The sequence below is a fragment of the Mixophyes fleayi genome, chromosome 7 (genome assembly GCF_038048845.1).
Source record: "Mixophyes fleayi isolate aMixFle1 chromosome 7, aMixFle1.hap1, whole genome shotgun sequence".
NCBI lineage: Eukaryota > Metazoa > Chordata > Amphibia > Anura > Limnodynastidae > Mixophyes > Mixophyes fleayi.
The window spans coordinates 16,306,987-16,320,033 of record NC_134408.1 but is presented as its reverse complement, the minus strand read 5'-3'; the positions used below and the strand labels follow the sequence as shown (position 1 = coordinate 16,320,033).

Genomic DNA, 13,047 nt, shown 5'->3' with positions numbered 1-13,047 from the left:
AATACGTCTGGTCTGCTATGGGTGATGTCGGCTAATCTACATTACATGAAAGGGATAGTACAAAGGAATCTCCTTTCATGTTTATCGGTAATCTCTGTACGGCACTGTTATATAGAGGTGTTTAAAATGAAAGCACCTGGCCTCCCCCTCATACACCTCTCTGCTCCCCTTTTATTCAGCCTGTATTGCCCCAAAAAAAGAAACTATGAACAATTAAACCTACAGGTAGTAATTTGTTATATAACACATGTTGCTGCGGCTTGTGGAGATAATGTGGGAGAGCAGCAGTGCTACTAGCGCCCTCTACAGTGATGCATGAGTATTGTAAAAAATAAAATATATTAACCCAAAAAAATGATAATCAATGGCTCAAACGAAATAATCGCATTAAAAAGCATGTGATGGCGCATGTCCTGCAACAATTCCCAGCATGCGCCTGTGATGCCACACGTGACCTGTTCAGTGGTGTGCAGCCCATGTGACACAGTAACACTGTTATATACCCGTATCCTTATATGTGATCTGCCCTATGAGCAATCTACTCCCACCTATCTTGTGTACACAGTGTTCCATATGGGACATTCTCTGGTGTAATTTGCATAAAATGTATATCTTTATTAATTAGCATTATATCTAAATAGCACAGCACTGACCACATTAAAATGCTACGTGAACAGCCTGAAAATCTGTTTAATTACTATAAAACTACCTTCATGGCCGTTATTCTGATAATTAAATTCTCCTATATTCTCAAGAGTGCCACATATTGCTTTAATGGAGATGTATTGAGTCTCCGCTCTTATAGTATCACATTGGTATAGGGTTAAACCCTGCTATTCATGCCGTCAGGTGTTTCTCTGTAGCAATCTTACAAGGTCGTTTCCATCCAGTAGTGTTATTCATGGATAGTTAATACATAATATGGAGACATTAACATTGTTTTACCCAATGTAACTTCTAGACTGCTGTAATTCAGAAGTAACAATAAATGGAATTAAAGGATTGTAATGCCTGTAATGCTAACAAGGTAACTGCTCTGATGTTCTCCACAGTATTGTTAGTTGTCACTGATTTATTCACACTGAATGCATTCTCCTTGTGCGGCCAGGTAGTAGAATGCGCTAAAGTAGTGTGACCTCTGACGCGCGTTTCGCCGGAATGAAACGCACTTGTGTAAATTTTCCAGTCCCATGCAGGGGAGGGAACAGGCTGCAGACTCACATTCGGACTCATCCATACAAGGCTTTGTTTTGTGATGCTTTCCAGTTTGAAGGAAATAGCTGCTAGTATACAGCAGACCTCCATTGTCTACACACAGACGGCAGTAACACGCAGGAAGTGTGCATTACTCGGGTCACATTCTGTTTGGAGCATGATGCAAGTTGTGAAAAGTGTTTTGGTGACTGTTGCACTGTCTCCGAGCTTCTAAACAATTACTATTCTAGAGAAGGTTGGAAGACAGTAACTGTCAGCGCCCTGGGTGGAGTCATCATTTGGCTCAGGAGTATAGTCTGCAATGAACGCAATTCGTTTGACCTGGTAGTTTTGGCAAAACGACTGTAGTACCAAGTGCCTATCGACGGTCTACTTGTGTAGCCGAATCCCCCTCCGATCTACATCGGGTGGTCGCACACAGCTTTGTTGTACATGTGTATAATCTGGTTCACTCCATGGGGGCCAAGTATTACTGGTGGGGAAAATAATCCTGAATGATGACATTCTCGGCAGCACGTTACTATTCTCGGATCTCCCTGGTGTAAAGGGTTCTTGAAATATTTAAGTATTTATTATTTGTTCTGTCCTTTTTCTAATTACCTTGTGAGACCTATACCTAGACTTAGAAATACCCCTTGAAATGTTTTTTGGGCATTCTTAAAAGGCACGGTTTAATCTACAAAAGATACCTTTTGGGTCCTAGTGCTTCCATGTTCACCCTTCCTGCTGGAATCCCATACTGCATCCTTGACACTGAGAACACAGTGTTGCATGTTACATGTTTGTGCTTTTACCCTCACTAACATGTAAGGGAGGAGTGGAGCATGACCACAATGGGGAGGGGGGGGGGGGGGCCTTTAAAAAAAATAATTCCTAAACCTGTCATGTGAATTGTCCAAATGGCTGCAGTACTGATTTGCTGACACTGTTACAAAAGGTATGAAAAGTCTTGCGGTAGGAATATATTTATATACTGTATATTATTTTATAGTCTGAGAATGCCATGGGGGAGGGAAAGGTTAGAGTGTCTCTTATTGTGACAGGTGTGGAACTGTTCCAGCTGTTTTATCCAATCCTGCTCCCTCCTTACAGTTCTGGCTTCTCTTCATTTTGTACTAGAAATAAAAGAAGAATATTATAGGTAAGGGCCCTTCTCTGTGTATAATAATGAATTGTGATGATTATCTGATAAATGTACTTCTATTTCCTATTGCAGGAAGATACAGCAGGAACCAGTTGGCTGATTCACGGGCACAGAACTCTTGGCACAGAGATGGTATTGAAAAAGGTAATATGATGACTAGCGCCCCCATCTGGTCAGATGTAAAATGTCCATATAACTTTCAGAGGTGCACTGTTATTTTCTGTATGAGGCACATGGTTCCATAAATCCTGTAAATATGATATTGGGGGTTTCAGAGAGCCTGTGTTAACTTTTTTATATAGTAAAAGCCATGAGAACATTTTAGAATGTTTGGTAAACCACTGTGTGGATTGGTGGGTTCATCTACAAGGGGGCAGGGTCAGTAGCTCAAATGACTGCAGTCTCTGCTTTTTTTACCTGTAGCAGCACCCATTAGGACACAAACCTTCAGCTGTATGTGGTTGGGGGGGTAATAGAGCAGCTGTGGAATGTCTGTAATACTGAGTAATGTATTTTCTGTTCACGGTTCATCTCTCAACCTTTTGGGATTTAGGGATCCTTCAGTATCATCTGGTAGAAGTCCCGGCTTCTGTATAGATCATTGTTCATAGTGAACATACCAAAAGTTGATAGACTATAATTTCATTTGCTGCAATATCCAAGTAAGAAGGGGAGTGCTGGTCTATTGAAAGTATATCATTTTGTTATGTAACAATAATACACTTCATTTATTGCCAACGTTACAATAATAAAAGGTAGTATGTTTATAATTAAACCTAACTGCTAAATCACGGGTATAATGTGACTCCCAGTGGGGAAGGTTTTGACTCCCGGCTGTTGTGGTGGATCGATGACTCCGCTATTTAAGTCTGATTTTTACCTGACCGCTCAGTACGACTGTCTTCTGTCCTCAGCCCAGTGTCACGTACCAAGCAATCAGCAAACGGCTGAAAGTATCAGAAGAGGTGAGAATGTTTATCCCCCACATATTTGTTGCGTCGTCCCATCTGATATGTATCCGCAGTAACGTTCTCTCTCGCTGCATGCAGGACACCGGCTCAACGTCCATCCAGGCAGCAGACAGCACGGCCATCAACGGCAACGTCACACCCACGGACAAGAAGTACGTCTCTTACCCGTGTAACACTGCCTGCTGGGCTGCTTCCAGCATTAACAGCTTTCATATGATTTACAAGTGACTTGTATGTGGTGCTCTCACTGATAGATTGTCTGTTCTATATACGTGGAGTCTCTATGTCCAGTTATACCACACATGCGTGGCTGTATCGGACAGCTCTGTTTGTTTAGAGGTCAGGATGAATGGGATAATCCCAATAGTCTATGACCGCACCCATCACCGGCCAATCGGTTTTTGCCACATCTAAATCCCCACATGTGGGCAGCTTATGTGGTGGTGCTGCAAACAATATACATTTTTAAACAAAATAATTTAAAAAAATTCCTGACGGAGATACTTTTACCCAAACTATTAGTGTTTCACCTACTTCTAATGTTATCCCCCTTTAAAAAGTTATTTCTCTTTTCGGCAGTATCTCCTTTAGCTTATCTCTATACTAAATCTCCTTATTGTGTCTGAGGCCCATTCGTTCTGTATTGTTTGTTGGCGGAGTCTTTGTTTACAGTCTCTAGAGCTTCTCCTAGATGTTTGTAGTGTCTACAGAAGTTGCTGTGCAGGGCCATGTAACACTATCACATTGCTTTGCTCCATACGTAACAAAGGTATCATTGTTTTACTTATCTCGCCATACCTGTTGCAATCTGAACCTTTCAGAAAAAATCCTTTTACAAGCCACAAATGATTGTCCCACTAAAATCTCAGCAAATGCTATAAAGGATCCACATGTAGGAGGTAAAGCCTTGAGATAAATATGGATGAACTTTCACATATACCAAGGGTTATAACAAGGTACAGGAGGGAAACATTCTACAAAGGTAGAGAAGTATTAGAACACGAGGACATGTACTGACACTGGAGGGAAGAGAAGTACTAGAACACGAGGACATGCACTGAGACTGGGGGGAAGAGAAGTATTAGAACACGAGGACATGTACTGACAATGGAGGGAAGAGAAGTATTAGAACACGAGGACATGTACTGACACTGGAGTGAAGAGAAGTACTAGAACACGAGGACATGTACTGACACTGGAGGGAAGAGAAGTATTAGAACACGAGGACATGCACTCACACTGGGGGGAAGAGAAGTACTAGAACACGAGGACATGCACTGAGACTGGGGGGAAGAGAAGTATTAGAACACGAGGACATGTACTGACACTGGAGGGAAGAGAAGTACTAGAACACGAGGACATGCACTGACTCTGGAGGGAAGAGAAGTACTAGAACACGAGGACATGCACTGACACTGGGGGGAAGAGAAGTACTAGAACACGAGGACATGCACTGACACTGGGGGGAAGAGAAGTATTAGAACACGAGGACATGCACTGACACTGGGGGGAAGAGAAGTACTAGAACACGAGGACATGCACTGACACTGGGGGGAAGAGAAGTATTAGAACACGAGGACATGCACTGACACTGGGGGGAAGAGAAGTACTAGAACACGAGGACATGTACTGACACTGGAGGGAAGAGAAGTATTAGAACACGAGGACATGCACTGACACTGGGGGAAAGAGAAGTATTAGAACACGAGGACATGCACTGACACTGGGGGAAAGAGAAGTATTAGAACACGAGGACATGCACTGACACTGGGGGGAAGAGAAGTATTAGAACACGAGGACATGCACTGACACTGGGGGGAAGAGAAGTATTAGAACACGAGGACATGCACTGACACTGGGGGGAAGAGAAGTATTAGAACACGAGGACATGCACTGACACTGGGGGGAAGAGAAGTATTAGAACACGAGGACATGCACTGACACTGGGGGAAAGAGAAGTATTAGAACACGAGGACATGCACTGACACTGGGGGGAAGAGAAGTATTAGAACACGAGGACATGCACTGACACTGGGGGGAAGAGAAGTATTAGAACACGAGGACATGCACTGACACTGGGGGGAAGAGAAGTATTAGAACACGAGGACATGTACTGACACTGGAGGGGAAGTAGGTTCAGAGGAAAAACTACTTCACAGAAAGGGTAGTGGATAAGTGGAATAGCCTCCCATCAGAGGTGGTAGAGGATAATACAATAGAGCAATGTAAACATGCTTGCGATAGACAAAAGGATATCCTTATCAAGAACTAAGGAGCAAATAGGGTTTGAGGTTACCATAGGTTAAACTACGGGCAGACTAGATGGGCCAAGTGGTTCTTTTCTGCGGTTCCTATGAGGTAGATCACGAGACACATTATGAAGGTCACACCAGCATGTCGGTGCTGTTTCATCTTTTCTCTCCTTCCCTTAGGATCGGATTCCTCGGCTTGGGGTTAATGGGATGTGGCATTGTATCCAACCTGCTAAAGAAGGGGCACACTGTGACTGTATGGAACAGGACCGCAGAGAAGGTAACCATTTAATCCTAGTATGGTTACGGCATATGTTTAATGGAGAACGTCTTTAAATTTGTCATTATGGGAAAGCAATCCTGTATAATGTATTGGGCACAAACGGATAGTATTTCTAAGCAAAGCTGCTCTCCGTGCCCGTAGTCTTCCTTTCTCTCTGATAGACATAGTTTGCTTTATACGACTGAACTGGTCAGCGCGGTCACATACGTGTGGTGCAGGCTGTATATACCGCTTCATGTGTGATCTCATACTTCATTGGAATCACTGCAGCATTCTCGGATTCATAGGGCTGAACTGCGGCTCCATATTATTGTTGCTCTAAAAAAACAGCCCCTCAATTCCCATTATATCTCTAAAATAGAAAACGTCTGGAGGAGTTGACAGTGAAGTGTGGGATCAAGATGAGAACAGAAAGGTAAAGACAATTTGTTTAACGGCGCAGTAAATAAGTTGGGCTTTACCTTCTTTTGGCCGTAGCGTATGTGGCGAGCGGCTGACGCGTCTCTTCTCTCATCCCGTTTGTTGTTACTCTTGCAGTGCGACTTGTTCATCCAGGAAGGGGCCCACCTAGGCCGGACTCCAGCGGAAGTGGTCTCCACCTGTGACATTACATTTGCCTGTGTGGCAGACCCCAAAGCAGCTAAAGATGTGCGTTGTAAGGCCGGGTCTACCGGTCACTCCTTTTACGGTCATCGTATTACCGGGAATAGTAATAAGTAGATTGTTTATACTTCAATAAGACCATCATGCTCTTTAACTCCTCTGTAGCAGGTTATCTTGGGGGGGAGGAGCTTGTCTAACAGAGTGACTGACAGCTAGTGAGGATTGGTTAAGTCGTGTACGTGGGTGGGCCTGTGTTGTCGCTGTAACTGAAATGACAGCATTTTCAGCTTTTTGACCTGCATCTCCCACTGTCCTAAAGATTATTTATTATTGCAGTCAATTTGTAAAGACACCACAGTGCTCCCCTGCACGGGACAATGGGGAATACAGGACATACATAAAACAAGAACATACAAGGCAGACAAAATATATGCAGACATGAAAACACAAGGCAGGGACGGCCCTGTTCATGAGTTTATGATCTTGAGAGAAAAGTCCACAGCTGAGACGAGTGTTTATTGGAGTTGAGATTGGGGCAGTTGTGAAGGTTTATCAACGTATGTAGGATAGGTGGCAGTAGGGTCTGCTCTAGAGAGATTTGTATGCCGGGACAGAGTCTGCACTGTTACCCACTTATGACATGACCCCCTCTGCTGATCAGAGTGTGGGTGATATGAATTGGGTTCTGGAGGACACAGAGCCAGTGTAAGGATTTACAGAACGGTGTGGTGGATTTGGTGCATCAAGAGGGGAAGATCAGTCTTCCATATAGCAGGAGCTTGCATTAGTCAAGACGGGAGATGGTGAAAGAATGGGTTAGAGTTTAGGATGAATCTTGGGTGAGGTAAAACTGAGGATATTGTTCTGGTGAGGGAGATTTGAGGGGTGGTAACGTCTCGAGGTGGAGGAAAGATGAGCTCTGTTTTGACATGTGGAGCTTTAGGTAACATTGGGAGATAGGAGATAGATCATTGTTTGCACGAGATAGAGAAGGGGAGAGGTCAGGGGAGGAGAGCTAGATTTGGGTGAATGAGCAAATTGGTTCAATTAGAGAAGAGGTGGGAGGGGCTAAAACTGTGATGTCACAGTAATACTGTAAGACAGAATGTCAGGGGAGCACTAGACATAGTTTTCCTTTGTGGTTATATCCGAGCATTTTAGTTTAAGGGTTTAGTGGTCCATTATAGACTAATTAGTTTAGTATATTTGCCTGATGATAGTGTTACCAGCCACCTACACACCATGAAGGTAGTCATTGTGTGGGCTGAACCAGTAGCCACTAGTAACCACTGAGGCACAGAGTGGTTCAGCCCACAACGTGGCTGCTGGGCCCACGTGGCTCTGTATGTGAGGACTAATATCACTGCTTGATATCATTACATTCTTCTTTGTTTCTCCTCCGCAGTTGGTGCTGGGACCCAGTGGGGTGCTGCAGGGTATCCGTCCAGGAAAGTGTTATGTGGACATGTCCACGGTGGATGCGGAGACGGTGACTGAGTTAGCACAGGTAACGGTGGTTTCTCACACTGAAGATGGCTATAAAATGGTCAATCTGTTAGATTATAGGGTATAGCGGCATTACTGAGCAGGGCAATGTACAATATACCGGGGAGATTCCAGTCCAAGTTACTCGTTTTAAAGGGATAGGATCCTATTTTTAAATTGGCTATATAGGTGTGTATATATATTTAAAATATTTACTAGAAAAGTATTTTTGATTATTCGGTTTAGTGAAGAACAAAGGGTAATATATGTGATGCTTTTTTAAAAAAGTTTTCTATTTTTTGTTTTTAGTTATTTTTCAGACCCCCAGTGTTTGTATATTGATCATTGAATGAACTGTCTGCTTGACACAGCACCTCTAACCCCACACACATCTTTCTTGTTTCACTACCAGGTTATTGTGTCCCGGGGTGGGCGCTTTCTGGAAGCCCCCGTCTCGGGTAACCAGCAGTTATCCAATGACGGGATGTTGATGATCCTGGCGGCTGGAGATCAAGGTGTTTATGAGGATTGCCACAGCTGCTTCCAGGCCATGGGCAAAACCTGTTTTTTCCTTGGTAATAAAGCAATATGTGACCTATATCTTCATGTAGCCTACACTACACTAATCACATATATACAGTGTGTTTGACTAAGGGCTCCTACTTGTCCATTATAGCCACACTTTTAAGTGGGCGGGGATAAAACAGCCTATGGCCAATTGGATCACAGAAATGTTGGGGGCAGTGACCGGTCCACTTATGTGATTATTTCAGTGAGGACAGAGCGAATTTAGACTGTAAGCTCCAATAGGGCAGGGACTGATGTGAGCGAGTTCTCTGTACAGCGTTGCAGAATTAGTGGCGCTATATAAATAGCTGATGATGATAGTGGATACTTGGAACAAACATTCCTACAGATGTGATAGAATCTAGAATTGTAATAGAATGTAGAGGACTCTGGGATAAACATGGGAGTGTTCACAAAAGTCACTAGTGTCATTACTGAGGCACCAATGTCTCGCCGTTGTCCCTAGATTTTAGTGAAGTGATGGGCTGCATTCTCCTGAACCCTGTGCATAGACGACAGGTAGAAAGAGAAGTAATCGGACAAACTGTTGATTCTCACTTTTGCGTGTCTTGTCCTAGGGGCGGTGGGTAACGCAGCAAGGATGATGCTGATTCTCAACATGGTCCAAGGCAGCTTCATGGCCACAATAGCAGAAGGCATGACCTTAGCTCAAGTGACCGGTCAATCTCAACAGACCCTGCTGGACATCCTGAATCAAGGGCAGCTCGCCAGCATCTTCCTGGACCAGAAGTGCCAAAGTAAGGACTGGAGTTCTTCTCCCCTGTTTTGACGGCTCTTCGTCTCCACTGCCAGCTTGGATAACATTAGTTCATTGTAAAGCCCTGCAGAGCATGAAATCACAAATGAGCATGTCAATGCCACATTATCTGCTCTACTTCCAAAGAACAAGTTGTCTACAGGGCTTTTACAGCTGGTTCTTCCTAACCATAGCTCTTTAATTTCAGACATCCTGCAGGGGAATTTCAAGCCAGACTTCTATCTGAAGTACATCCAGAAAGATTTAAGGCTAGCCATCGCCCTCGGAGATTCTGTTAACCACCCTACTCCTATGGCAGCTGCAGCCAATGAGGTGAGTTGCTGTTATACAGTATGGAAAGAGAGCATTTCAGTTACCCTAACTAGACAACCAAGACATACACTAGAATAAAGGCTTATTGATGGTCCTTCTCACTGTCTCTGTTTACTGTCTCGTAGGTCTACAAAAGAGCGAAAGCATTGGATCAGTCTGACAACGACATGTCGGCCGTGTACAGGGCTTACATCCACTAGTTTCTCCGTTTCATTGTTAAGGATTATTTCTATAACTTGTTTTTAACACACCACCAGTCCACCTGTCTTCTTTTTCTCCAGATTATATATATATACTTTTTGTTTTTTTCTTTGTTCCATTTCCACCTTTGGCACCACAGTCCGGTTCTCTCGAACTGTCAACACGTCTGCTCCTTTCCGGGCTTCAATGCCAGAGGAGAGGCGGGTGCTGGAACCATTCCAGCCTTGCACTAAAGGCGACAGTTCCTCCAGAGCTCTCGGCAGTGACCGGCCTCCAAAGTGGACCCCTCCCGTGTGCGGAACTTTTGTAGTTGGAGTAGAACCACCAGTACGTGCTCCTCCTTGAGGTTCATCCACTTCTCTGCTGAAGGACATACGAACGTTGACTTGTAGACACCAGCAGCTGGTTTTCACGAGAACGCGTGTCCTCCAGATGACTACTTTCTTGGAAGATTATTGTATTGTATTGTAGTTGTACAGTGCACATGATATTTTTTGTTTTTGGATCCCCTCCATCTCCAATCTCTCATAAGTGGATAATGGTTCAGCCGCTCTTTCTGATCACCTGCCTTCACTTCTCCTGTGGCCTGTTCTATAATGCCAAGGTTCTGCTGGGTTTTCTCGGAGCCAGGCTTGGGCAACCTGTAGTGTTCCAGCTCTTGTGGCACACCAATTCCTAGTACCCTGGGACTAGTCTTTCCACAAAAGCTGGAAAGCCGCAGGTTGCTGAATTCTGTCCGACCCCCCATCCTTGGTCAAAACGTGCTCAGGCGTAGGCCCTGTTTGTGATGCCTAAATACTAATCTAAATGTGTTTTCAGATGTTCCACACTGCTGCCCCATCCCTACTTCTCCAGCCTCCAGGAGCCTTTTGCCGTTTCAATCGTAATGGCAGCTAAAATTCTTTTTCTCCTTTCTAAGAAGAAACAAACACTTTCTTTCTTGCTGATTTAAACTTTTTTTAAAAATCTTTTTATTTATTTAATTTTTTTATTAGATTTTATTGTGCATTTTAGTTTTTGCTTTCAGTTCTTTGAATGAAAGGATATGTGTTCTCTTCCATTTTGTGCAATTGTTTGGCAATAAGCTAGAAAACGGCACACTGGCAAGGCTGGTCGCTGGGTCAAAGAGGAACTAAATTGTTTTAGATTGTTCTGTGGGCTGCAATCGGAGATTCCTTGATAAGTAGCAGCCTGTGTCTAAATGCATCATCTCAAAGACAGAAAACTGTTTTTATGTATTCACTCTATAAAGATTAGGTGTATATTTATCTGTGGGGCATTTGTGTTATACACATACCACACACGAGATGGGCTAGTCGTTTCTGAGACATTAATTCTTGCTGAAGATAGACTAGCTGACCACCCTTACACTTTGGTGCAAGTTAGTCCTTGCCAAACAAGGTGAAGCAGTCTACAACAATCGCCTGGAAAATTTGGTGGTGCGGTGCTTATATGGCTCCCTCGAGTGTCTTAAGCAATCTTCAACAAATATTGAGAACGTTATGTCGGTTTCAGTGGAGGTAGCCATTTTGTCGACCGACGCAATAATCTTGATCCATTCACTGGAAACTAGTGACATGACCAAGTAGCCTCTTTGCTCAGTAATGTCGCTAGCTTTAGCTATTGCTAGGCAGAATAAAGGTTCAGTCCACAAAATGGCTACCCGCGCTGTGTTGAGACTGGTTTTCTTTAATTTTAAAAAAAACTTAAAAGAACAATTTTCCAGTGAAATATTCATAGGTTTGTGCTTTTTGTCCAGTAAGCCATAATATAAGTATTAAAATAATTGGGTCGTGCCCATAAATATTTATCCATGTCCACTGAGCAGCGTCATTTAAAAATAAACACCCTTCAACTGTAGAAGATCAATGTTCGGTATTGAAGCAAGTCATCGATATGGGGCCCAGGCTTGGTAAGACATGGCATCTGTGTAACCTGAAGAAACAAGGGTTTTGGTGTATATCCATGGGGATGGTGAAGAGTAATCCAGGTGACCAGAAGAGCCTGCCTTGACATAACCATTATTGTCCCCTCCTGCTTTGTGAACAGTGGTGTACATGTCACATGCTATGCCATTTCAGCTTTTTGCCTCCCCATCATTTCCAATCACCCCCTGCTGTCATTTCTCCTCTTCCCACTCACAGCTTTTCCTGCTGATCAAACTACCCAGTTTTTGGATTATTTTTTTTTATTGTTTATTTTGTGGGGGTGGGGGGCGGGAGCATTGTGAAAGGGGGTGGCGCTTTTATGTTTTATAATTAAAGTTTTGTCATTGGAAAATAGTGTGTTCTATGGGGCGGGAGGGCGTGGGTAATAAGTGAGTTTTGTGCAATTAGCTATGCTACTGGCAAATAATAAAGCCTGCCTTGGTAATTCTGGAGATTGTGCTTATTGATGAGGATGCTGTCTTTGAAACTTGTATCACCTTTGTCTGCTCTACTATATTTGTTTTTAATATATAATATATTATGGTAACTGAGTTTTAGCTGTACAAGGCTTTTCATTGTCCTGTTAGTTGTCATCAGAACAAATCTACTTTTCTAAGTGCAGAGTGGAACACAAGCGAGTCGGACAGCAAGCATATAAAGTTTCCACGTGATGTTTTGTTCTTGAGGGCATATTTTAATGTATTACTTTGTAGTTTTAAATAGTCTTAAACACTACTGTATTAATACTCTAGTACTATTCTCCTAATTCATTCATTCACTAACATTTGGTGCTTTCATTTTAGAGTAAGCTCCCGATATCGCTTAAGTTAAAGTAAATTGCAGTCAGTACAGGTTCCGTGGTTTATAAGGCCGTGCACTGTTCATTTTGCGTTGTGTGCGCACTTCTGGAAAGACCGTTCCATGGTGAATGCTAATTGCAAAATGTGGGCAAATTGCTCATGTAGAAGATCTGGATTTAAATGAACAGATGGCAGCACCGAGCTCCATAGACAACATGGGCTGAGGTGAAGACAGTGGAGAGTAAGCAGGTGGGTCCAACTTAGAAGAATTGGTAGAGGGGAGAGGGTCAGGAAGCTTAGTCCCAATCTGACACAATCCAATACTATACTAAGCTGGGGATGCAACTTTGCTGCAACAGGTGATACTTCCATTAGCAACTTGCAGAATTACTGCTTCAGTAAACCTGGGAACAGCAAAACTATGACAAGGAGATGTATAGGCTGAAATTCACTTTAGACGTTAATAGAAGAGTTGTTCTCCAACGTAAAAAAGAAATCGTGAGAGAAA

General features: G+C 43.2%; 1 protein-coding gene across 3 annotated transcripts in view; it reads left to right on the top strand.

Moving 5' to 3' along the window:
- Window positions 1-11,504, top strand: part of GLYR1 (glyoxylate reductase 1 homolog) — a 30,563-nt gene extending 19,059 nt beyond the window's left edge. For 2 of the 3 annotated variants that reach the window (XM_075179149.1, XM_075179148.1), the window contains exons 7-17: window positions 2,432-2,503; window positions 3,274-3,324; window positions 3,409-3,482; window positions 5,763-5,862; window positions 6,227-6,280; window positions 6,403-6,513; window positions 7,874-7,975; window positions 8,366-8,528; window positions 9,099-9,278; window positions 9,486-9,610; window positions 9,736-11,504. In XM_075179149.1, the coding sequence (XP_075035250.1) occupies window positions 2,432-2,503; window positions 3,274-3,324; window positions 3,409-3,482; window positions 5,763-5,862; window positions 6,227-6,280; window positions 6,403-6,513; window positions 7,874-7,975; window positions 8,366-8,528; window positions 9,099-9,278; window positions 9,486-9,610; window positions 9,736-9,810 (1,107 nt within the window). In that variant the 3' untranslated portion in view covers window positions 9,811-11,504. The remainder of the gene's footprint in view (window positions 1-2,431; window positions 2,504-3,273; window positions 3,325-3,408; window positions 3,483-5,762; window positions 5,863-6,226; window positions 6,281-6,402; window positions 6,514-7,873; window positions 7,976-8,365; window positions 8,529-9,098; window positions 9,279-9,485; window positions 9,611-9,735) is intronic. The other variant, XM_075179150.1, reaches the window with a different exon arrangement.
- The last annotated feature ends 1,543 nt before the right edge of the window (window positions 11,505-13,047 follow it).